Source organism: Equus caballus, chromosome 10 (genome assembly GCF_041296265.1).
Source record: "Equus caballus isolate H_3958 breed thoroughbred chromosome 10, TB-T2T, whole genome shotgun sequence".
NCBI classification, from domain to species: Eukaryota; Metazoa; Chordata; class Mammalia; order Perissodactyla; family Equidae; genus Equus; species Equus caballus.
This window is the reverse complement of record NC_091693.1, coordinates 10,056,439-10,082,307: the sequence shown is the minus strand read 5'-3', so window position 1 is coordinate 10,082,307 and position 25,869 is coordinate 10,056,439. Positions and strand designations below refer to the sequence as shown.

At 60.3% G+C, this 25,869-nt stretch overlaps 1 protein-coding gene across 9 annotated transcripts in view; it reads right to left on the bottom strand.

Annotated features, from left to right (window-relative positions):
• PAK4 (p21 (RAC1) activated kinase 4) overlaps positions 1–25,869 on the bottom strand; it is a 48,871-nt gene that overhangs the window by 8,581 nt on the left and 14,421 nt on the right. For 3 of the 9 annotated variants that reach the window (XM_023649698.2, XM_023649695.2, XM_023649700.2), the window contains exons 2-3: positions 2,946–3,019; positions 1,469–1,724 (exon numbers count right to left, since the gene is read on the bottom strand). In XM_023649698.2, coding sequence (XP_023505466.1) covers positions 1,469–1,672 — 204 coding nt within the window. In that variant the 5' untranslated portion in view covers positions 1,673–1,724; positions 2,946–3,019. Of the gene's footprint in view, positions 1–1,468; positions 1,725–2,945; positions 3,020–3,111; positions 3,353–3,592; positions 4,391–12,126; positions 12,338–20,189; positions 20,364–25,869 lie in introns of those variants that run through there. The other 6 variants (XM_070222940.1, XM_023649697.2, XM_070222941.1 and 3 more) reach the window with 6 other exon arrangements.

Here is a 25,869-nt window from a genome sequence, read left to right as displayed (position 1 = left end):
CTTCGGTGGCCTGGGTTCAGTTCCCGGGCCGGGACCTACACCACTCGTAGGTGGCCGTGCTGTGGCGGGTCATGTACAAAATAGAGGGAGACTGGCACAGGTGTTAGCTTAGGGCGAATCTTCCTCAGCAAAAAAAAAGACAAGGTGGCCCCTCCCCCTGGTGGACACAGCCCCAGTGAGGGCTCACAGCTGCGAGGCCGAGTGGGGGCTAGATTTTAAGAGGAGCCCCAGTGAGGGCACAGCCAGCACAAGGCAGCCACGGGGCCAGGCAGCGCATGGAGCTGAGGTGGGCCGGGTGGGGCCTGCGGGCAGGAGAGCCAGGGCCCTGCTGGCAAGGCTGCTGCCACTCGGCTCCAGCCCATTCGTCAGGAGAAGCCAGAAAGACCTGGATGTGAAGTCTTGCTTTTTAAGTGGTGGCAAAGAATGGGAAAGAATTCAAACACTCAGAAGCACGGTGCGTGGACACTGCAGCACCCCAGCGGCTGCCAGACTGAGAGCCTGGGGGCAGAGCATCTACACTCGCTGACCCTGGGCCTCCTGCCGCCAGGCCCGGGCTGGGAAAGGATGAGTCAGCCGTGGGCCTGCCCCCGGGCACTGAGCCCACGGCCGCACAGCTGTCCCCACCCCTCGGAACAACCCTGGCCAGCTCCCCTGGCCCACGGCCCTTCCGGGTTCCCGCTGCCCTTGGGATAAAGTCCCGGCTCCGGGCTGGCTTCCCAGGCCGGGCGTGGCCTCAGCCCTGCCACCAGGCCAGCCTCCCCGCAGGCCCGAGTGCTTGGACCATGGGGCTGGGAGAGGGGGTGAGAGCAGCGGCCTTGGAAAAAGACCTCGAGGCAAATCTCAGCTCTGCCCTTTTGCTCAAGATGGCAGGAAAAAACAACCCCAAACCCCAAAACCCCCAGCGCTTCGACAGGCTATTTCCTCCACTAAAAGCCCTGCCCGCCCCCATCTGCCTCCTCTTCCTCCTCCTCCTCGGCCCTCGGGGCTCAGTGGCTCCCAAGGCTGGGTCAGGCGCCCCTCTGGACTCCCCTGGCCCAGCCTGCCCACTTGGGGCGGTCACCACCTAGGAATGGGGCTGCCCCTCTCCCTGCAACAGGAGCTCTGTGAGGCCCGAGGACAAGTCTGTGGCACTGGGGACAGGAACACAGAGCTCAGGGGGTGAGGCTACAGGAGAGGCGCTCAACTCTGAGGCTGTGGGGGCTGTGGGAGGGGCTGAGGGAAGTGTGGGCTCCTCGGGCCCGGGGGTCAGCGTCGAGGCCAGGGGAGAGGATCCGTGTGCTGGGGGATGGAAGGCAAGTGCCAGGGGCGAGGGTTAGGGTGCAGGGTTGGGCGTGTCTGTCTGGAAGTCAGGGTCAAGTGTAGGGTGAAGGGCTGGGGCCCCTGGTGGGGGTGGGTGTGTCTGTCTGGAGGTCGGGGTCAAGTGTGCGGTGAAGTGCTGGGGCCCCTGCCGGGGTGGGCACTGCCATACCTTGGGGGCCCCGGGCTGGATGGAGGTGATGCAGCCAGGGTCGACGAGGGGCTTGGGCCGGCGGGCCGACTCCTCGATGAGGCTCTGCCACTGGCGGGGCAGCCCCGTGAACTTCTGCTCGTGCTGGTCGAAGCCCGTGTGCACGCGGTGCTCGAAGTTGGACGGCGCCGAGATCTCCACCCGCTTCTTCTTCTTCCCAAACATGGCTCCGAGGCTCGGGGCACCCGAGGGCGCAGACTCGGTTCCTCCGGCAGGCCTGCGGGAGGTGCCGCTCACCGATCTGCCCATCGCACCCGCTCCTCTGGCCCTGCCCTGGTTGGGTCCGAGCTCCTCTCCTCCCCGCTCTCCCTGCCCCCACCCCTCCAGTCTGTCCCCCATGTGCAGCCCGAGGGACCCTGTGAACACCTGAGTAGGTCACACCGTCCCCTGCTCAGAGCCCTCCTGTGGCTCCATCTCACTGGGGGAAAAGCCAAGCCTTCCCCGTGCCACCCCACATGACCTGCCGCCATCATCTCTCTGCTCCATCTCCCCTCGCTCACACTGCCTTTCAAACCTCAGGGTCTTTGCACTGGCTGTTTCCTCTGTGAGGAACGCTTCCCTAGTATCCACACATGCTCCCTCCTTCCCTCCTGTAGGTCTCAGAGTCGTGGTGAATCCTTTCCTGACCACCCCACGGAAAAGGGCCCCCACGTCCCACTGTCCTTCCATCACATCACTTCACGGCATGCTTACTTCTGGAAATTCTGCCGCTCGTGCTCGTGTTCACTAGCTCAGCACCTGCACCCCCATCACTGGAAAGAGCGCGGGGCAGGTCGCGTCCGCCCAGTTCCCCCTCTCCCACGGCCTGCCCAGCACAGTGCCTGGCACCCCGTGTGTGCTCAGGGATGGAAGGCCGGGCCACAGTCAGCACCGCCTGCCCAGCCTGGACACTGGGCTAGGAGCATCAGATCCGCTCGGCCACCTGCGCAGCCAACGGTCACTGAGCCCCTGGCCTACGCATGGCCCAGGCGGCCTCACGGCGACAGTCCACTTTACACGCAGAGGCTGAGGCCAGAGCGGGACGTTCCTCACCAAGCTCCCCCAGGGCGGAAGGACCCGCTTCAGAACAGGCACTCACAGAGCACAGTCCGCGTGTCTGGGGTCTGTAGCCTCCAGTCGGGCACTCCGAACAGCGCCAGGCACAGTGCACGTGCTCAACGACACCAGGTCCAAAAACCAAGGGGGCCGGAGGGGGGACACGAGGGCAGTGGTGACCCCAGGGAGCCCAGAGTAGGGATGGGAGGGGAGCCAGAGGGCCAGAGCGCAAATCTCTCTCTGCCACTTATCACGTGTGACTTTGGGGAAGTGACTTAACCTCCGTGTGCCTTGGATCAACCATTTGCCATTCTGACGATTGGGATTACCGCAAGCAGGGTCTGAGTGGGAGGGCCCAGGTCCTGTCCCCTGTCCCACACACAGGCCCTGGAGTCCCACACACCTGATTTGATGCTGGCTGTGCTAGAAATGCCCTTGGGCAGGTGACGTCTCCTCTTGGGGCTTCGGGTTACTCATCTGCAAAATGGGAAGAAAATGTCATTTGCCAAGTTGTTCATTCATTTGTTCGTTTGCTCGTTCATTCATTCATTGATTCAGTAATAACTCACCCTTTGGTGCCCAGCCCTGTGCTAGCTGATGCTGGGGACACAGCCGTGACCCAGGCAGCCTCTGTCAGCCCAGAGTGGTCAAGGCTGGGGTCAGGGAGGGCAGACCCAGCCTGGGGGGATGGCAGAGAGGGGACAAGGCAAGGCTTCCCAGAAGAGGGGCCGTGTGAGCTGAGGCCCAAAGGACCAGGGGAGATGCACCGGTGGGGGTTCTGTCTGCTTCATGGCTGGCTCCCCAGCACCCGGCACAGGGGTGGCCCGAGCTCACTAAGTCTGTGACCTCGTGAGGACACTCACAGGCATGTCCGCAACATGGCCTCCTGCCTCTCCAGCCCCTGGTTCTCCTCCCAGCTCCTTCTCTGTGGGAGCGGAGACCAGAGGGAGGACCATCCGCCCAGAGGGAGGATCATGGTGGGCAGTGATCCAGGAGAACCGGTTTGGCGCGGGAACCCAGTGGGAGGTGGGTGGGGACCCAGCAGCCAACCTGTTTCAACTGGTCCAGGCCTCCCAGCCAGCAGGTGGCCAGAGCCAGGTCTGGCCAGGGCTCCTCCAGCGGCCCAGCTTCCCTGTTTGCTCCAGGCTCCCTGCTGCCTGGATAGGGGGGTGGGACAGCCTGGCCAGGACAGGGCCCCTTTCCTCTGCCTCAGCCCCTTCTCTGACCCCAACCAAGCCAGGAGCCCCCTCGATGTCTCTGCCCCACCCCAGCCCCCTGAACACTGTCCATCCCGCCCTCCCAGACTTCGGCGTGGCCCTGACCTACCCTGTTCTCTCTCTTGAGGCTTCTCTGCCCTCAGCCCTGTCTTTCCAGTGCCAGCTCCCAGCCTTGTCCCTGCCCCCGACCCTCCCCCCACTTCCCTGATGCCCACCCCAGATCTTCACCCCTGTCCTATCACCTTCACTGGCTCCCGGACGTGCCCCCGTCCAGCCCCAGGCCCAGCCTCTCTCCCTCTCTGCCCTGCCCAGCCTCCACCCCAGCCGGCAGCCTGGGGGCACCGAGTCAGCTGGCCTCTGCAGGCTGGGATTAGCCATGTGACCCTTCTGTAAAGCCAGCAGAGGGAGGGGCAGACCCCAGGGAGGAGGCACTCAGGATCAAGATGGGGAAGGCAGGGGCGCCTGGAAGATAGGACAGCCCATAATCCCCCAAGGACCTCTGCACCCTGAAGCCAGCCCCCAGGCCCAGGCACGTGGGACCCTGCAGAGGAAGGGGGTGGGGAGCACACCTCCGGATATCTGCCTGGGGCCACCCCTTCCCTCTGGGCGCACCACACAGAGGGCAGGACAAACAGAGGAACTGACCATGTTTATAATGACCAGGCGGGAGCCCCACCCTGGCAGCTCCCGGCACTGCCGGCTCCCCCACCGGGCCTTCCCTTCCCACCCAGCCCGGACCCCAGGGACTCCCAAAAGGGGAGGGACAGAGCTGCTCCATGAAGGGAGGGGCCTGCCCCAGAGCCGGGGGTGGGTTCCCAGGCAAGCTCTGCAACTCAGGACTCAGCGGGCCTGGGCCCCAAACCCTGGCCCTGCTGTGCCGCCCTGTGCCACCTTGTTTCCTGCACCCGTGAAGTGGAGCGAGCCAGCCCGCCTTAGGAGTTTGCTGCGTGGCGGGGGACCAGCAGCTAGCCGCCCTGTGCCTCAGTTCCCTCCTGTTCAGCGGGCGATGACAGCCCCTGAGTCCTAGACTTCTCAGGAGTCACAGAGAGCACAGTACTGGCAGCCAGGCCACGAGGTAACAGCATGCAGCAAGGAGGTGCCCGGTAAGTCCTAAACGCACGAAGCACCTACTGTGTGCTCCTCCCATCCAAGCATCCCCGCAGGGCCCCTAGCTTAATCGGCACACCTGTCCCAGGAGGAAGGGCCGTTATGAGGCTCGTGTTACAGATAAGGAAAACGAGGCATAGAGAGGGCAGTCCGCTCGCCCAGGTCACACAGGTGTGGTAGCAGGGTGGACACGAGACCCCAGGCCTGACTGACCCAGAGCCCGGGCCGACCAGCCCTTGGAATCAACAGCAGCCGCATCCTCAGAGATCCCCGTGGGCGGGCCCTGCTCGGGGCCCTCGGTGTCGAACCCCAGTCCATCCTCACAACTAAGCTGGGAGACAGTACGCTCATCACCCCAATTCACAGATGGGGAGACCGAGGCCCAGACAGGGGAACCCCTTGTCCAGGGCCCCCAGGATTTGAACCTGGGCAGGCGGAGACCAAAGTCCAGCCTCTTCCCTGACTGTCCTGCCCTGGTGCGCTGCGGCGATGCTACTGTTTTCGTCATTATTATTAAGAATCAGCAGCAGCAGCAGCATCTCCAAGGCTGGTCCTGGCCTTGTCCCTTCCTCCTGCCCTCTCCACCCCTGTCCACGCCCTGGTGGTGAGGGTGCCAACCTCCCATCTGACCTGTCCCGGCCCCTCAGGGGTAGCAGGAGGCAGCACAAGGGGAGTGGCAAGCCTGTACAGATGCCAACGCCCGGCTCCCTGAGCCCTGTGACCCCAGCAGAGCCGCTGTTCTCATCCCCATTGTGCAGATGTGGAAACTGAGGCTCAGAGAGGCGACACCTCTCACCAAGGTCACCAAGCAGCACTGGGCCTGGAAGACGGATGGATCCACTCCAGAGTCGACATCCTGGAGCCCCGTGCTGGCCCCCACACCAAGCCAAGGCCAGCCCAAGACTCCTCCCCGGGGCCCCGAGAGGCCGCCCGGGCTGCCCGCCGCCTCTCTGCCCTCCTCCGCTCTGGCACACCCCTCACTCACTCTGCCCCAGTCACATGGGCCTCCTCGCTGTTCTCCAAACCCTCGGCACGTGCCCACCTCAGGGCCTCTGCACCGGCTACCTGCTCTGCTTGGTGGAACTCTCTTCTCACTGATCTGCACGTGGCTCCCTCCTTCTCTCACCCACGTCTGTGCTCAAACGTCCCAGCTCCCGCCCTGTCACCCTCGATGCCGCTTTCCTTGCTTTCTTTTCCCTCACTGCACTTCCCACATACATTGTGTGTTGTCCGCCTCTCCCGCGAGAACGTCAGCTCCACTGGCAGGGCCTGGCCTCCCTCTTGCTCCCCTGTCCCCCAGGGCCCACGACACTGTCGGGCCTGGAGCAGGCCCCAAAGGAACATTTGGTGAGGGAACGGATGCACGTGTACCCGCCACGCTACACCCCTGCTCAGACGCCCAGACTGCCCGGGCAGGATGTGTGAAACTGGCAGAGAAACAGCTGGAACCCTGAGGCGGCGGAGAGCCAGCAACCCCAGGAGAGGGAGCGGAGGAGGGCAGCCCACAGCCACCGGCCCGGGCATGGCCGCCTCGGAAGCCCAGTGTTTGAGCCCAAATGCAGGCACATTGTGTGCCCCGCTCTCAAATGTCCACCTCCGTTCAAGAGCCAGCCTCTGAACCATCGGGCACGTGGGACGGGCAGTCTCCCGCCTGCCCCAGCAGAAGCCTCAAATTCTCCAGGCCCTGCCCCGACCGGCTCCACCCTCTGACCTTTCCGGAGAAGAAAATGGTCCCCCCCGCCCCTCCCCAAGGAAATCAGCCCAGGGGGATGACGAGACCCACCTGTGTGACAAAGCCGTGCGTGTGTGTACGCACATGCATGTGTGTGTGCGTAACTCTTCCTCGCCTGCCCTCGCCAGCTCTCCATCGAGCTGCTCCCCTGAGGTGGACAGTGGAGGGAACTGACTCCGCCAGAACCCGGGGCCGGGCTGGAGCAGAGGACGTGGCTGGCACAGCTGTCCCTTCCCGTCCCCGGAATGAAACCCGAAAGCAGAAAGCAGGAGAGGGGCTGAGAGGTGCTCCCATCCCAGCCCGCACTTGGCTCCCACTCACCCTTCAGCCAGGATCTTTACCTACCAGCTCCAGGAAACCCTGTCCCTGCCTCAGTTTACCCCATACCTCCCTGGGCTGTGTTCTGCCGACGGAGGGAGAGTCCGGCTTGCCTTCCGGCCCAGGGCAGGCTCCTTGTGGCCCACTGGCCGCCCCACATCACCCCCCACCTCCGCCCAGTTCTTGCTGCCCACTGCACGGCCCCCACGCCCCCTCCAAGGCTCCCTGCAGGCCTCCCGCTCTGAGCCACCTTCCTCCAAGGATGCCGCAGGCATGCGGCCCCAGCCCCCCGGCTCTGGGGCTGACACGTGTCCCAGCCCAGCCCCAGCAAACCCCTATCTGCCCACAAAGGACCCATCACACCCAGCCACCCAGCCACCCAGCCAGTCATGGCCGTCCGCTGAGGGCTGATCGCCCCCAGGCCCAGGCCCAGAAGAGCCCCAACAGCCCTGCCTACGGAGCTCACATTCTGGGGGCAAGGGGACAGGAAGTAAATGACACATATCTGAAAATAAGGCAAGTCAGATGGTAGGCTGCGGAGAGAAATATGGCAGAATCAGGAGAGTGGAGGGGGAGTCGGAATTTCCCATGAAGGGGTCAAGGAGGGCCTCATTGAGAGGGGGACACTCGAGCAGGGACCTCAGGGGGTAGGGCACAGGGGCCACACGGGCAACTGGAGGAAGAGCACTCAGGCAGCAGGAACAGCCAGTACAAATGTCCTGAGGCGGGAACACGCTGGATGTGGTCAGAGTGCAGAGCGGAGGCCGACGGTGTGGGGCCTCATGGGCCATGGGGAGGACTCTGGCTTCCACCTGAGTGAGAGAGAGCCATGGGGAGGTTCCGGCAGGTGGGGACGTGGCTTGACTCGGTGTTCACAGCTCCCCCTGGCCAGGCGTGGGGCACAGACTCTGGGGGCAGGACGGGAGCTGGGAGACCAGGGAGGAGGATGTGACGGTCCAGCAGGAGGCGAGGTGGACCGAAGGGAGCACATGGGGCTGCAGAGGCGGGCCCTGGGCACGCTGTAAGGTGCAGAGGGCAGGGCTCGCCATGGCCCGTGCCTCCTCCTGTGCGGGCAGCAGTGGGGTCCCTAGGGCAGGGTGTGGCCTGGTCCCGCCCACCAACCAACCCCCTTGAGCGCCGCCAGGTGCAGGAGGCAGCCTCCCCTGACACGGGAGACCGCCACAAGCGGCTGATCACTGTTGCCGCCAAGTCGGGGGCTTGGCACTGTGGGACCCCCTGTCTTGGTAGGTCACAGCCAGATCCCAGCCCAGAATATGCCCCCCCTTTGTGGTGGCTGAGCACACAGAAGGCACGCGCACGTGTCTCACGCTGCCTCTGCTGGGGCTACGTTGGGCGCACAGACAAGGCCATGCTGAACCCTCCCACCAGTTCCTGGGGAGGGGATGGGCACAGGGTCCTCTTCCTTCTCATCTCCCAAACCAGGAAACCGAGGCCCAGGGAGGAAGTCACTGCCCAGGGCCACCCAGGGCCAGGTCACAAAAGCATCCACTCTGACCCACAGAGAAGGCCCTTTTTTTTATGTGAGGAAGATTGGCCTTGAGATAACATCTGTGCCCATCTTCTATTTTATGTGGGACACTACCATAGCATGGCCTGATGAGCCGTGCTAGGTCCGTACCCAAGATCTGAACCAGCGAACCCCAGGCTTCTGAAGTGGACTATGCGAACTTGACCGCTACTGCAACCGGGCCAGCCCCAAGCCACGAAGAAGGCCTTCTGACACCCCCTCAGCCTCCTCTTCCGAGCAGCCCCAGCCCCAGCCCAGGCCTCCACTCCAGATTACAGACCCTAGAGGTTTACGGGACAAGAACAAGGACAGAGATAATTCCACTGCCAACGACCAGACCCACGATCAGGAAGGTGGCCTTGGTTAGGAGGGAATCGGAAGAAATGTGAGGGCTTCCCGCTCAGATGAAACTCCCCACTGGATTCAACAAGGCCCTGCCAATGTCGGGACTCATCTCCTCCCCTCACTTCACTCCAGCCACGCTGGCCTCCTCCCCTGTAGTCTTGGACACTTTAAGCTTGTTCCAGCCTCAGGACCTTAGCACCTACTGTTCCCTCTGCCCAGAGCTGCATGGCTCCCCCTTTTCAGATATTCAGGCCTTGGGGCAAATAAAACCTCCTCACAGAGGCCTTCCCCAACCCCCTGAGCAAATTTGCACCCCTGCTTTGTATTCCCCATGGCATTTATGACCACCTGGCACCATACACCTGTCTACCGTCAGTCCCCCACCTCCCCTCTCCCCAGTGGAGTGTCAGCTCCGGAGAGCAGGGGGCTTGTCTGTGCTGCGTCCCTGCATCTAGCATGGGGCCTGGCACACAGCAGGCACTCAGTACATGTTTGTGGAACAGACAGTGATGCCAGGGCCGAAGTGGTGAGTCTGGAGCCTGAAGAGGTGAGGTGGTGGGGCAGAGGGCAGACGGGGGCCCCGAGACCCATCCCACACTGTCTGGAAGTCTGACCCTGACACCCGAGAACCAGGGCCCAAGTCTTCAGAGATGGAACCTGGGTATTTTGTGAATAATCTGGTGCATGATCCAAACACCACAAGAGGGGCCCCACTGGGAGCCCACACCAGGCCCCGCCCACCCAGGGAGGCACCCCCCAGGCCCCTGCCCACCCCAAGGAGGCCCCCCCAGGCCCCGCCCACCCAGGGAGGCCCCCCCAGGCCCCTGCCCACCCCAAGGAGGCCCCCCCAGGCCCCGCCCACCCAGGGAGGCCCACTCCAGCCACGTGGCCCAGGCTGGAAATGTGAGGAAGTGGCAGCATGTTTTGGCTACAGGCAAATTCTACAGCAGGGGACGCTGCTGGAAATCTGTGAGTCCCCCCACGGGTGGAATTTCATAAAGACCCACAGATCTGGGGTCACCCTGGCCTTGGGGAGCAGGGCCTGGAGTTGTTCTGGCCAGATGCTATGCCATGCTCCCCCCGCAGGCCTTGGCACAGGCCGTGTCAGCACAAGGACTCCACAGGCAGCTGGTGGTTAAGAGCAGACTGCCCAGGCTCAGGTCAGCTCCACCACTTCCAAGCTGTCCGCCTTTGAGCAAGTCACTCAACTTCTCCGGGCCTCAGTTGTCCGCATCTGCAAACTGGGGATAATAAGAGTCCCAATCTCCTGGGAATGTCTGGATGATCAAATGAGATGACACGTCGCAAAGCATTTACAACAGTGCCTGGCGCCCAGTGGGTCCTCACCACAGGTTAGCTACTGTTATTATTATTGCCGCTGTCGTTGCTGCTGCTCCATGAATAAAGGAAGGAACAAATACATGAAAGAGGATGTTGGGCCTGGTCCTCTCCCAGCGAGAGCAAAACTGTTAAGTCTTCCCTTCTCCCGGGCTGGGATGGGGGAGCATAGCGGCTGCCACTGTCTGAGGTTTGCCCTGCCTGCTGGACTGGGAGCCCAGAGAGGACAGGGCCTGAGGCCATCTCAGCCACATGTGTCCCCAGCCGTGCCCAGCACAGTGGGGGTGCAGCTAGCAAGTGTGGCTAAAGGAAGAGTCACTGCTTCCTTTACCAGCCGGGCCCAGGCCGGTGCTCGGAGCCCCCAGGGAGGCTGGGAGGCTCCCCAGGCTTGGGCGCCCCCTCCCTACCTGGCCAGCACAACAGGGCCTGGACATAAAGGGCACTGTTGGCTCCCCTCACCCCCTAGAGGCGCCCAGGGTGGGGACGGAGGCCACACAAACCTGAGATGTGGGTGAGCCCATAGGGACTGGGAAATCGGAGTAGACTTCATTCATGCCTCCTGAGGCAGGCGGGAAGGGGGGAGGGGGCACCAGGCAGAAAAGAGGCTCCGGACCCCTCCCAAGTCCCCTGGAACCCAGCGCGCGCGTGTGCGCACACACACATACACACACACACAGCCACCGATGCCCACAACACACATTGCCCTCTCCTCCATGGGTCCAAAACCTAGCAAGGAGCACAGAGACACGCACCAACACACACACACACACACACACACACACACACGAGCCCCAGCACAGAAGCATCACAGACGGTGCTCCACGGTGCCCAGGTTGTCCACAGGGACCAGGACACAGACACTCAGCCACACAACCGCAGATGCACAGCAACACACACAGCGGTCCCACAGAAAAGCCACTGAGCAGCCAGACAGCAGCAGCTGCCCCAAGCCCACAGCACGTGGACACCCTGTCAGTGGCCGAAGACAGGACCCTGGGCGCGGGAAAGGCTATCCTGCCCAGAGCAGGGCATGCAGACGAGCTGTGAGGCATGAGAGAGAATGTGGGGGAGGCAGCTTAAAGAGGAGCCGGCCTGTGGTGTAGGGGTTAAGTTCGCACACTCCGCTTTGACGGCCCGGGGTTTGTGGGTTCGGATCCTGGGTGCAGACCTGCACACTGCTCATCAAGCCACATTGTGGTGGCGTCTCACACACAAAATAGAGGAAGATGTGCACAGATGTTAGCTCAGCGACAATCTTCCTCAGCAAAAAAAAATAATAATAATAATAAAATAAAGAGAGGCCAGGCTCAGAGGAAGCTCTCAGAATGGAAAGGCCAGGACAATCGGAGAGCCCATGCTGCAACCCCGAAGAAGCCCCAGCCCCAGGATCCATCCACGAACCCTGCAAAGAGCCACACAGCCCTAGAGACGCAGGGGCTCCAGAAAGAGACACACACAGTACAGACCTCAGCCCCTACCTGGACACACAGGCACACATGTGCACACACACCATCCCAGATGCTCCAAAACCGCCGGACTGATGGACAAAGGTGTCCCCCAGGGCCCCACGCTCCCAGGAGTGCACCCCGAGACACACAGGCAGACCACAGGACCCCACCACCCCGGACCCACACAGTAGGTGATGAGACCCCTGATGGACCCCCACACACCCACGGCCACTCCCAGGGTCACCCAGAGAGACCCAGTGAGGCAGAGTCCCTGCGAACCTGCCCCATGCCCACCAGACCCCAGGAAGGCGCTCCCTGAGACTCTTGGGCCCTGTGCTAAGGCACGGGTGAGCCCCGGCAGACACCTGCCACGGGAACACCCGGTGACACGGTGACCTCGCCCCGACCCAAGGAAGGTGTGGCCCCTGGCACACATGCTTCCACTGGCTTGGGTGGCTCAGGTGTCCAGGAGGCAGGACTGTCCTCCCCATACCCAATCAGCCCTCCCCTCCCCTCCCCTCCACTCCCGCCTGAGGCCCGGGCCAGCTCACCTCCACTATCGTCTTCCCTCCGTCCTGGACCCCCCTCAGTGGGGGCCAGTGGACGAGGGGCCGCCAGCTGGGAGCAGGGAGTGGGGAGCAAGGGGCTCCACCAGCCCTCGATGAGGGTGCCCACCAAGGAAAGCTGGCTGGGCTCTGCGTCCCAGCCTCCCTGGCAGCGGGTGGTGACGCGGCCCTGCCCTGGCAAGAGTAGAGCTTGGCTGTGGCTCCAGCCCACGGGAGGGCGGAGAGTGGAGGCTGGGAGGGAGGGATGGAGGAGGTGGGGCCAAGCCTGGAGAGCTGGGGCCACATGGCCCACGACTGCCCCACAGAGGGAGGGGCAGGGACACTGGAGCAGGGACCCCAACTACGGCCCTTGCTTCAGCAGGGTCAGACCCTACATGCACACGCATGCACACCTCACTCCCCATGCCACGCGAGGCCAGGGGCCAGGGAAGCCACATGGCGTGGGGCTGAGGGCCTGGGAGCAGCTGGCTGGGTGGCTGGTGGGGCAGCCAGGTTTGAAATGACACCAGGGCTTGGGGCTGGACAGAGGGGCGGGGGTGAGTGGACTCTCATCTGGAGGGGTGGCTGGAGACCCAGGGCTTGCTGCTGTCCCCTCTCCCCCACTCCCAGGCTGTGATCCCAGCAAGAGCTCCAAGAGGGCCGCCCCACTCACCCACTAGGACGAACCTGAGACTCTCAGCCTAACCGGGGAGGGGGCAGGATGCAGGGGGGAGCGTGGCGAACCCCCACATCACCACCTCTAGGCGTGAGAGGGGGCCTGGGAGATGTGGCTGGCAGGAACGGGGAGAGGTGGGGAGGGGTGGGCCTTCCGAATGCCATGTCTGGCCAGGATGCTCTAACCCTTCAGAAAATAAGTGGTCCAACTTTCTGGAGAACTTCCTTCGGGCCAGGCCGTGCTCTCAGCATCGACACACACGAAGCTGTTTTACGTCACCAATGCTCTAAATGGACAGGTCCTGTATCAGGCCTGTTTTACAACAGAGGAATCAGGCCCAGAGAAGCTGAGTGACTTGCCCAAGGCACCCAGCAGGGAGCTCAGGCCATCTGTCCTGACACCTGTGCCCTTAACCAGCTGCTCTGAGCATGAGGCTGGCTTGCTCGGAACCCCCACCCCAGAACAGGGGAAGAAGATGCTCAGAGAGCGGGAAGCCAGAGGGGCTGCGCTGGCCTCGCCCGTCTCGGCCTTGCACCTCGCTCCTCCTGCAGACCTTTGCTGGCTCAGGTCAGAGCTCCCTGCGTGAAACTGGTTCTTGTGTGATGGTCTGTCTGTCTCCCCCACGACAGGGGCGGGGGACACGACTTGGGGGGCAGGGGTGGGGCTGCCTGGCTCAGCCCTCTCCAGCCTTCGGTCCCTCCCTCAGGCACCTTCTCCTGCAGGAAGCCTCCCTCAGCCCCTGGCGGGGTCCGGTCCCTCCTCTGGGCTCCATCCCAGCACTGCCCCCTCCAGGCTGTCACTATCCCTGTCACGTCTTTCCCCCCCGCAGGCTCCCAGCACACACCCGCAGGTCTGCTGGAGGCCCTGAGAATTCAGCAGTGGACACACCAGACAAAACTCCCCTCCCGGGGGTGGCACCCGAGCAGGGCTGCGCCCTCACTGGAGGGCGGGTCCTGTGAGTGGCAAGGACCCGGGTTGTGCAGTGGGCCAGGCCCAGGGCAGGGGCCGAGTGGGCCAGTGGCTCAGGTGGGCAGGTGGACAGAGACGCCTTGTCCTTCCTGCTCCCCGGCTTGGCACCCGCAGCTGCTCCCTCATCAGCCAGCTCCCAAAGGACTTGATGGCTCTGACCAGGAGCACTGCACCAGCTCCCAGGGCCGGACTCCCAGCCGCCCACCACGCCAGGGGCCACAGCAGGGCAGGTCATCCCCTCCCCCACTGGGTGGAGCACCTGTTGGGCAGCCACCCAGAGAGGAGCCAAGGAGGGCGGGCTCCCCAAACCTCCCCAAACCGGACAGGCTGGTTTGGGCTCCGCAGGGGAGAAGGTCAGGATCGGGCAGTTCTGGCCAGCCAGGGAAACTAGGTCCAGCGGGAGGGAGGGAGAGGCAGGGGGAGGGAGGGAGTGGCCCTCCTCCAGAAGTCTCACTGGAGACAAGGGGTCCTCCTGGGCCAGCCCGTAGGGGCAAGGGGAGGGCAGTCCAAGGTCTCGCACCCGGAACAGACCTTTGTTTATCATAAAACTTTTAAAACACACCCCAAATAGAGACTGAGCCAATGAACCCTCATGAAACCTGTCACTCGGATCCCCCAGTGTCAGCCGTCCGCCACCTCAGGGCTTGGTCTGTGCCCATCTTCTCCTCTCCTTTCTCTAGCTCAGCTCTGTGTCTCTCAGACGGCACAGGGTTCAGAAGCCAATGGCACTGCCAGCACGCGCCTGCCCCAGCTCAGCCCTGGGGGCAACCTCTAGTGCAGGTTCCTCTGTCTTCTTTCAGAGAGAGCCTTCACATGCGTGTGTGTGCCTGTGCACACATGCTTGCACACTTTTTAGAAACACCATACACCACACAGGCACGGAGGCTCCTCGGCTCTCCTACGCTGCGGGCCCAGCGGAGGTGCAGACGCACACTTGGCATCTGGCAGCACTCTCCTGGGTCTGTCCCCAAGCAACTGTGGCTGCGGGCCCCGGGGATGGGCGTGGGAAGGTAGGCGTGGGAAGGTTGACACGGCACAGTCTGAACGGGCCGGAGAGTGGGGACACGGTGACTGGGGACATGGCGAATGCCTGACTGCTGGTGATGGACAATGACCTGCGATCTCCGGGCTCCAGGGAAGAGCACATGACAGCGAGAAGGGCTGGCCCACGGCCACATGCGGACGCACATCGAAGGTGATGCTAAACAGAAGCAGCGAAGCGTAAGATGATACATCCTACACTTTGTTTAGAAAAAGTTCAAAACCAGACAAAATGAAATACGCTGTTGAGGGGCGCATGCAGGGGTGGCAAAACCAAGAGAGAAGCAGGCAGCGACTGTCACCACAGTGGGCGAGGGGCTGCCTCTGGGGGTGGACCCGGCTTCCTCGCCTGCAGGGGCGCTGTGGGGGTCTTCCCTCCATGGTAACCGGTTATGCTCTACTTTTACGCTTTATGCACTTTCCAGAGTCTATGAAACAATTTTAAATTATGATTTTAAAGAAAAATATCTCCCTCTCATATCCGCGCCTTGAGCTCTGCAAAGCACAGCCTCGTGGCAGCCGCGTGGAAGGGCCCCGATGCCCTGAGCCAGTCCCCACGGGGCCAGGTTGGGGGTCCAGGCTTTTGCTCTTACAGATGGTGTGGCAATGACGAGCACGTGCAGTGCAGATGTCACATCACAGGTGTGCCAGGGCACCTGTGGGCCAAATGCCCAGGAGTGGAACTGCGGGGGCGGGAGGGGGTCCCCGCCCCTGGGGCTTACACTCTAGGGTGACACAAATGAAACGTGAAATTCCAGCCGAGATGGGCTGGCTGGAGGGACGAGAGTGTGGCTGTGGTGGAGCCCGGCCAGGGAGGGGCAGGAGCCAGGCCACTGGGTGGGGGGCTGGGGGGGGCAAGGCAGGACAGGGGAGATGAGGATGGGCCTACATTTGAAAGATGTACCTGTGGCCACCTTGTCTGTGGAGGACAGGACACGGGGCCTGAGTGGGTGTGGGGACAAGTGACAAGACCATAGCACTGCTCCAGGCAATGGATGAAGACACCCTGATGGCTGGACATGGAGACGTGGGGACAGACTGAACCGACATCTGCTGAGAAAAAGCAACGCCTGCTATGAGTCAGACACAGGGGCTGAGGACGAGGCAAGGGCCTAGGAAAATCACAGTGCCATCGGCCACACGGGTAGCCCAACTGGAGCTCCCCAAACGCCAGGCCCAGCCCCTAGATGAGGAATAAAGTGGGGGGACTCCCTCTCCCCGATATCAAGGCCTGCTACACAGCTACAGTACTCGAGACAGTGTGGATAAACACACAGATCAGTGAACAGAACAGAGAACCAGAAACACACCCACACGGATACACCCAGCTGGTTTCTAAAACACTGATTTTTTCATTGTGGTAAAATATACATAATATTTGTCCCTTTTACCATTTGTAAAGCGCATAATTCAGTGGCATTAAAGACATTCACGATGTTGTGTAACCACCATCACTGTCTGTACCCAAAACTTTTTCATCATTCCCAACAAAAACCGTGTGCCCATCAACCACACTCCCCATGCCCCTCCCCCGGCCCCTGGTACCTGCCATCCTACTTCTGGTCTCTCTGAGTTTGCCTCTTCTAGGAACCTCATATCAGTGGAATCTTACAATATTTCTCCCACGCCTGGCTTATTCCACTAAGCCTAGTTTTCAAGGTCCCTCCATATTGTAGCATATATCAAGATTTCACTCCTTTTTTATGGCTGAATAATACTCCACTGTGTATATACACCACATTTTGTTTATCCATTCGTCTGTTGATAGACACTTGGGCTGTTTCCTCCTTTTGGCTGTTGTGAACAAGGCAACTATGACCGCCGGTGTACAAGTACCTGTTCAACCCTCTGTTTTCAATTTCTTTTGGATATACACCTAGGAGCAGAATTGCTGGGTCACATGGTGACTCCATATTTAACTTTTTTTTTTTAAAGATTTGATTTTTCCTTCTTCTCCCCAAAGCCCCCCGGTACATAGTTGTATATATTTTTTTTAGTTGTGGGTCCTTCTAGTTGTGGCATATGGGACGCTGCCTCAGCATGGCTTGATGAGCGGTGCCATGTCCGTGCCCAGGATCTGAACCGGTGAAACCCTGGGCCGCCGAAGCAGAGCACAAACTGAACCACTGGGCCACAGGGCCGGTCCCTGTATCTAACTCTTGAGAAACTACCAAACTGTTTTCCACAGCGGCTGCATCACAGTGGTACGCATCCACCAGCAACGTACGAGGGTCCGAGTTCTCCACATCCTCAGCAACGCTTGCTACTTCCCATTTTTTTGACAATAGCCATCCTGGTAGGTGTGCAGTGGTATCTCATTGTGGTAAGTGATTTTTGACAAAGAAACATAAGCAAATTCAGTGGAGGAAAGACTGCATTTTCAACAAATGTTGCTGGAACAACGGGACATCCATACGCCAAAAAATGAAGCTTGATCTAAACCTCACTTTGCACATTAACTTATGACGGATCACAGACTTAAACGTAAAATGTAAAACTATAAAACTTTTAGAAAACAAACAAACAAATCTTCGGGATCTGGGGCTGGGGCAGAGTTCTTAGATTTGACACCAAAAGCACGATCCATAAAAGGAAAAATTAATATTGTAGACCTCCACAAAATTGAAACCTTTTGCCCTACAAAAGTCCACGTGAAGAGGATAAAAAGCTACAGATCTGGAGAAAATATTTGCAAATCGATATCTGACGACAAACTAGTATCTAGAAGAGAGAAAGAACTCTCAAAACGCAACAGCAAAAAAATCAAACAAGCCAATTAGAAAATGAGCAGAAGACATGAAGACATTTCACCGAAGAGGACGCGCAGACAGCAGAGGAGCATGTGAAAGGATGCTCCACATCGCTAGCCACCGGAGAACTGCAAATCAAAGCCACAATGAGGTATGACGACACGCCTATTAAAACAGCTCAAACAAAAAATCGTGACAGCACCAAATGCTGGCGAGGACACAGAGAAACTGGATCTTCCATCCACTGCTGGGGGATGCGAAATGGGACAGCCACTCTGGAAAGCTGCCGTTTAGCAGCTTCTTTTTTTTGAGGAAGATATTAGCCCTGAGCTAACTGCTGCCAATCCTCCTGTTTTTGCTGAGGAAGACTGGTCCTGAACTAACATCCGTGCCCATCTTCCTCTACTTTATACGTAGGATGCCTGCCACAGCATGGCGTGCCAAGCAGTGCCATGTCCGCACCCGGGATCCGAACTGGTGAACCCTGAGCCGCCAAGAAGCAGAATGTATGCACCTAACCACTGCGCCACCGGGCCAGCCCCTCGGCAGGTTCTTTAACCAGGCAGCTGCCACAGTGCCCAGCACCTGCACTTCCGGATACTTGCTCCAGACAAGCAGGAGTTTATGTTCACACAAAAACCTGTCCTTGACTGTTTGTGGCAGCTTTATTTCCAACAGCTAAGGAGTAGAAACAACCCTGATAGCCTTCAGCGTGGCGAATGATTAAACACCCTGTGGTCCATCCACACCGTGAAATACTACGCAGCAATAAAAAGGAGCGAACGGTTCACATAGGTGACAACCTGGATGAATCTCCAGAGACCCACGCCGAGCGGAAAAAAGCCAGCCCCAGGAGGCCACATACGGTGTGACTCTATACACAACATTCTTGAAAGGACAGAATTACAAAACTGGGGATGAGGGATGAGCAGCTGCCAGGAGTCAGGGACAGGCCAGGGAGGGGAAGTGGCTATAAAAGGCATGCGGAGGGATCCTTGTGCTGGAATGTTCTGTATCTTGACTGTATCAGTGTCAGTATGCCAGTTGTGGTCTTGTACTAACTTTAGTTTTGCAAGCTGTCACCAATGGGAAAACTGGGTGAGGGATACAGGCGTGCTCTCTGTGTTATTTTTTATAACTGTAACTGCTTAGCTGTCTTCCCCCTCCAGGAAGCCTTCCCTGATTTTCTGGGCTGGAGCCAGGGCCTCCCACAGTCCTCTGGGCCTCCCCCACCACAGCTGTGACACTCTGGCCTGTGCTTGCCCTAAGGTCACTCTGGGCTGTCAATGCCCAGAGCTGTGTCTGTCTCCCTCACTGGACCACAAGTTCCACGAGGGCAGGGTCTCGGGCTGACACACAGCATCAGCCAGCACAGGGTTGGACTCAGAGGAGGAACACAGTGAATACTGCAAAATGAACGAGTGAAGGGCAATAAGGACAATGACAATGATGGCTAGTACCCACTAAGAGGCTTCTACGTGCCCGCTCTCCTTTACATGGATAAAATAACCTTTACACAACTCCATTTCACAAACGGGGAAATTGAGGCTGATGGGGGGAGTGCTGCCCTGTGCCCAAGGTCACCAGCTAGTAGGTGGCAGAGCCGGGTGGCAAATGCAGTTCTGCTGGACCCAGAGCCTCAGGTAGCGATCCCCACCCAAGGGCCTCTGCACGGAAGGCTGGCTGAGACTGGCTAACAGGGCTGCCCCGGAGCGGAGGGGCCAGGGTGGGGGGGGAAGAGAAGAGGAGGGGCCCCCAGCCCCAATCCCTTTGCATAGGGAGGGGGTCCCACCCTCTCCAGGGAAGGCCCTCCGTGGCACAGACAGACCCAGGATGGGGCCAGAGCCCCCAGCCAACCTTACAGGGGCTCAGGCACGGCCCGGACACGTCAAGGGCCTGTCACTGAAGCCCATTTCTCTGTGGACAGGAAACGTCCACTCCCACTTGGGGCGGTGGCTCAACCGTGGCTGGAGGAGGGGCTGCCGGCCTGGGGTGAGGGGAGTCTGGAGCGCCCCGGGGCTCCCCCAGGACAGGGCTGCTCTCATCGGGCCATGGGCAGGGTGGGGGGAGGGGGGTGTCTGACCCATGCTGGGGGGCATTCCTCTCCAGCAGAGAAATCTCAAGAGCCATCCACTGAGAGCAAGCTGCAGCCCAGGGCCCACGGCCTCGCCCACAGTCGCGCAGTTGACAAGCCTGCAGAGCAGTGCCCGAGCCCCCTAGGGAAGCGATGGGGCATAGAGGCGGCTTCACGGCCTGTCGTCCTGACCCGGGGGTCGGGAGGTGGGTGTTTGCTTTATGACTGTTCATTAAACGGAACAAGGGGGTATCAGCAGCTCTCTGTACACGTGCCATATTTTACACTCCGTGCAGGAGACACCAGGGACAGCAATTCCGACATCTGGAAGCTTCCAAGAGACATGCACGTGCCTGCAGACAGTCTCCTTCTCTGTGCAAAGGCTGGAGCCGTGAGCGTAATCAGAGCCCAGACCTCCACGGCACCTCACAGAGGCCTGGAAGCAGCAGCCCCAGACACGGCAGCCCCGACACCCAGGTCCCTCCACATCCAGGCACTCTCGTGTCCTGCATGAATCACACCCCCCAGGGCGCCCTTCTGGCCACAGGGACATACTCACCCACAGCGTCCCTGCCCTGGGGCACCACGGCCAGTCCCACAGAGCGGAAGGAGTGGATTTGGTCGAGTCCCCAGGGCAGGCACAGCCCTGGCTGGTTCATCTGTGCCCTGTGTTGGAGACACAGGAAGGCAGAGAGGCCAGTGACAAAGGGTTATGTGTGGGCACTGTGCTGGTGCACAAGCAGGCAATGAGCAGGGTGCTGTTACCGCCTCCATGGTGCAGAGGAAGAAAGCGAGGCTCAGAGAGGGGAGGTGCCCGCCCAAGGTCGCACAGCGGGTATCAGAGCCAGGTTTCCACAGCAGGTCTGACCCAGGCCAAAGTCCAGTCACTCAAGCAAGTTCGTTCTCACATTTGTTCCTACACTCCACAATCATTAGACACTCGGCGCATGCAAGGCTCCAGGGACACAGCAAGGAACAGGATAGCCCCTGCTTCCTGGAGCTGACATTCTAGTGGGGGAGACAAGACAACACGCAAGTCAACAAAAAAGTACATAGCAGGTGGGAGAGGGGACAGAGAGCGGTCAGGGAGGTCTCAGAGGGGGTCATCTGAATGGGACCCGAGGGAAGGGAGGGAGCCCTGTGGGGATCCGGGGAGGAGCGCTCCGGATGGAGGGAATGGCCACTTCACTGACGCCTGGAGCCTGCCTGGTACCTGCCAGGAGGTGCGAGGAGGCAGTGTGGCAGGGAGGGGGCGGGCGGGTGGGGAGGCCGGCAGCTGAGGTCAGAGGTCTACAGTGAATGGAGAACGCAGCTCCCAGCACAGCTGTGCGCCAGCCGTCTGCTGCGGGTCTCTGAGTCCTGACCACAGCCCGCGAGGGAGGCGTCGCTCCCCTCCTGTTCCAGGGCAGGAAGCAGGCGGGGACGGGAAAGCTCCCCAGGGCGCCCAGCTGGCCAAGGGCAGAGCCGGGCTGGAGTCCAGCTCTGTCCCTCCAGCTTAACCAGCAGGCCAGGCTGCAGGGGGCAGTGGAGGATGAGGATGGGGCCTGGGGGCCTACAGTCCCAGCGAAGCAGGAGCCCAAAGCTGTGCACTATGTCAAGGGTTCCTGGAGACTGGAGGCCAACACGCAGCCCTTTGCTCCCAGGCCCCAGCCATTCCCAAGCCTCAGGCGTGCAGGACCCTCCTGCCCTATTTCTGATGTATCCAGGTACCGGCCTTCCTAGGAGCGACTGAGAAATTTTCTTTACAGTCTACTCACTTTTTAAAAAATCTTAATTAAAGTTATTTAAAAAGTGCCCCAGACAGTAACGTTGACCTGATAGCACCACCCATGAAAGAAGCAGACCCTGAATACCATTGAGACCTAAACCTCAATTTACAGGAAGCACAGGGGACAGAGGAGCACGTTAAATGACGCCACAAGGATGCACCAGCCAGCCCCAGACTGGAAAGCTCTAGAGGACGAGAGACCAGGGTCTGTGATAGATAAACGACCCAACCCCAAGTGCACTCAGGACAGACGACAGAGGACTGGAGGGCCTGTCAACCAAGTGCAAGCACAGACCTGGTCTGGATTCCAAGTCAAACAAGCACACTGCAGAAGGATGATAAGACAATCGGGGAAAGGTGAGGCTACGGTGTTCTTTTCTTCCTGCGACAATGGTACTGCGGCTTTTTTTTAAGACTCCTTATCTCTTACAGGAGAAAAATATGAAACATTTCTGGCTAAGTATACGATGCTGGGGAATTGCTTTGAGATCATCAGTGAGGTCGGGTGGGATACGAATGACAGAGCCGGGTCATGGCTGGTACGTGTGGGAGCCGGTGATGGGCTCGTGCGGCGGGCATCGACCATCCTTCTGAGCATCTGTGAACACTGCCATACGCAAAGCTGTGAAACCTTTTCCGAAACGGAACGTGGCCTAACCACAACAGCAGAGCATGACAGATCGCTCGCCCCGTAAATCTTAATTACTAAATCCAGATGCGCATCCTGCCCTAATAACTGTCCCAGCCATCGCAGCAACAGCAACCCTAACGCCTAGTGACACGATGATGGTGGCCCCGTGCGGGTGCCACACACGCACGCTGACTCACTTCACCCTCCCAGCGCCCGGGAGGCATCTGCTCCAGATGCAGGAACCAACGCAGAGCTCTGGGGGCTCCGGGCGTGGCCCCAGGGGAGCTGGGAGGGGTGGGAGAGCAGGCAAGGGAGCCCTCGGTGAGCGGGGACACACAGGGACACTGAACTCTCAGTCCCCCTCATTCCTACCAGACAGTAAAGGCACCTGCAATGTGATCGTCACCTCTGCTGAAATGAAACCATGGGCCACCCACAGGAGCCTGAAGTGGTGAACTGGCAACAGATGACACCACCAGATTTTTGGGCCCACAGAGGGGCGTGGGGTCAGAGGATGTCAGGCTCTGCCCGCCTAGACAGTCCTCCCTGCCTCAGGCCTCGACCGTCAGTGGGATGCGTGCCCTCCCCGCCCCCAGGTGCCAAGAGCGTCCTTCCCATGGGTCCTGGGCCTGCAGAAGCTGTCTCCCCACTGCGGCTTCAGCGAGATCCCGGCTCTAAACAGGGAGGCCTGGAAGCGCCTTCCAGGGCGGGAGGGAGGCAGACATGAAGGTGGAAGGAGGGAGAGAGGCAGAGGCAGAGACAGGGGAGAGAAGCAGAGGAGAAGCGGGGAGCGGGGTAGACAGCCGGTCACCCAGCCAGGGGCCTGAGGCCCGGGCACGGAGGCCTCCCCGGCTCGGGTGCCTCGTCTGTAGCACGGGAACAGCGGTCACATCTTCCCACAGGGAGTGTGGCTGTGGGGGTGACATGACTTCATCCCACCACGTCAGAAGCCTAGAAAAAGTGCCGGAACGTCACAGAAGCGAACGCGTTCACCATCATTTCTGTAGGCGAGCGGCTCTCATCCCAGCTCAGAATCCTACTAGGGTCACCCAGGGAGTTACAAAAACCCCAATGTCAGGTCCCACAGCCAGAGATCTGGACTCAAATGGTCTAGGCCTGGGCCCTGCATGGACACCCCCACCAGGTGACGACTGTGCCGCCAGGAGTGAACACGGGATGGGGGTGCCCCCCCCAGGCCGGTGGCTGAGCCCTGGGGCAGGGGGTTGTAAATTGAGAGACTGATGAGGCAGCGGCGGGGGCGTGGAGAGGGCAGGGCAGTGCCCAGGAGGCTCCTCTCTGCCGCTCCGCCCTCCCCCATCTTGGGCCACTGGGAGTCTGGGGCCGGCTGAGGAATTTGAGGAATGAAGCCAGGCCTGGCACAGCTATCTCGGTCCCCTCCCCCTTCACAAACTCCCAGGAGCCCATCCTCTGTCCAGTCCAGCCTGCCGCCTCCCCTGGGAAGGCCTCAGCCATCGCTCAGTTCCCAGGGCCTGAACACCCCCTCCCAGCCTTCTCCCCCGAACCCCTTCTCCTCTCGGGTCCCCCCAACTCAAATGCTGGACCACAGGGCCCAGCCCAGGCGTCCCCCTAAGAAGCGCTTATCCGGGGTGACGAGTGACCCTGACAGCCAGCAAGGGGCGGGCAGTGCTTATCATCTGCTCTGGACCTGCTGTGGCGGGTGGGGGGGGTGAGCTTCAGGCCACGCCCCAAAGGACACGTGACGTGGGAGCAGCGCACGGAGGCGGAGGCCAGCAGGCTGCAGGGCAGCTGGCAAGCAGAAGGGGGCAGGCCTGACCGGGAGGCCCCAGGGCTCGACCCCTCCCGGGCAGTGGGAGCCTCGGAGAGATTTCAAAACCAGGGAAGGGACCCACTCCTCCCTTCCCCGCCTCTGCCAGCCTCCCCGGCTGCTCTCCCACAGGGATGCCCGGGTAGCCCCCGACTCCGCCCCCGGGGAAGGGCTGGGCCGATGGGCCGAGGCTCCTTCCTGCCACGCCAGGAGACCTCCCAGAGCTGCTTCCCGCATCTCTGAGCCTGTTCCCCAATAATTAAACCGTAAGCTGATTAGTCAAGGAAAACCTTTAATTAGCCCTTGAAATCATTCAGGAAAATTACAACCTCCTCTCCGGGCGTCCTGCCCACCCTCGGCCCAGGCCCAGGGCGGTGCCGGGGAGGAAGCAGGGGACGGGGAGGTGGCCCTGCCGATGCTGAGGGCCTCACCCAGCGAGGCCGACCCAGGGACGGGGAGGGGGCACAGGCTCCCGCCACGTCACAGGGGACCTCGGAATAAACCCAGCCAGAGGTGGTGGAGGCCTCTGCTGGCAAGGATGACACCTTCCGGGGAGCCCAAGGAAGCATGAATAAATGGAGGGATATACCACGTTCATGGACTGGGAGACTCCAGGTCACGTCTGCTTGTGTGACCAAGGCTTGTCTGATATTTCCATGGAATTATAAAGAGCCAAGAATGGCCGAGACACTCTAAAGAAGAACAAGCGGGAGGGTGTGTTCACCCCACGATCAAGACTTACTGTGAACTACAGACATTCGGACAGCATGGTGCTGATGCAGGAATAAACAGAGAGAGCGAGAGAAAGGACGAGATCACCCAGAAACAGACCCATGGATACGTGGCGTCCAACGGGGTGGCAGGGAGAGAAGTCAGCCCGTTCTAAGAAATAGGATTTGGATGACAGGGGATCCAGGAGGAAAATACGAGACTGATGTCCCCTTACGTCATACACACGCACGCATAATTCCAGAACAAATAAGACTATACGTGAGAAGCAGAACGATCGAACTATAAAGGAAATCAGCGATAAATGTGACTACACTAAAATGAAGCGCTTCTGTCCATCAAAAGACACAACAAGAAAAGGGAAAAGGGAAGCCGCAGACTGGGGGAAGATCGTGTGACATCTTAGAAAGAATCCAGGATCTGACGCAAAGAATCAAAAATAAAAATGCAGGCAGCCCAATGGGAAAACAGGCAAGTGACCTGCATGGGCTCTCCGCAGGGGCGCAGCACGGCACTCCACAGGTTCCAAACGGTCGAGGAACACGGGAAAGTCTGCTCCACCTGACCAGCCACCAGGGAAACGCAAATGAGCCCCACTCGAGGCAGCGGTGGATCTGCTCGCTGGGCGGGCCAGCCCTCACACTGGTGCCACCCCCACGCTCCTCATCTGTGAAATGGGTTGAATGGGCGTGGCCACCTCCTGGACTCCAGGAAGGACGGGGCAGGAGCGGGGGAGCGCCGTGCAGGAACAGGGCCAGCGCGCGCAAACCCGCCGCGAGTTTCCCTGTTCATCCGCCTGGGTGGGGGTGGGGGAAGGACACCCCAGGCAAGGTGACTGCAGGCCTTCCCTGCCTCCGGGTGGAGGTGCCCCAGAAGGCGAGAGGCAAGGGACACGCTCCAGGTGGAGAGCAACAGGGTCCATTTATCCACCCACCAGGTGTCCGTGGAGGCCACAAAGGGCCAGGCACTCCAGCGTATTTGCAGGAGAAAAAATGAAACAATCCCATTCATATGTATACGCCAGGCTCTGGGGTGAGTAGGTCAGGAGCAGAGCTTCAGAGAGGCCCCGGGACCCCAGGGCAGCCTCAGCCCTGGAGCAGAACAAACAGGCACGGAGAGGCCCACGTGGCTGCCAAGATTCGAACCCAGACCGACAGGAGAGCGGACGCTGCCATCAGTCTTGCTTCAGGTCCTCAACGGCCCCTCGCTCTCCGGCCCGGGGAACTCTGCACAGGCAGCTCCCTCAGCTGTGAGCGCCCACACCCCGCCTCCCTTAGTCTACACTTGTTTGCCCTTCAGGTGGCATTTCCTCCTCTGCCAAGCCT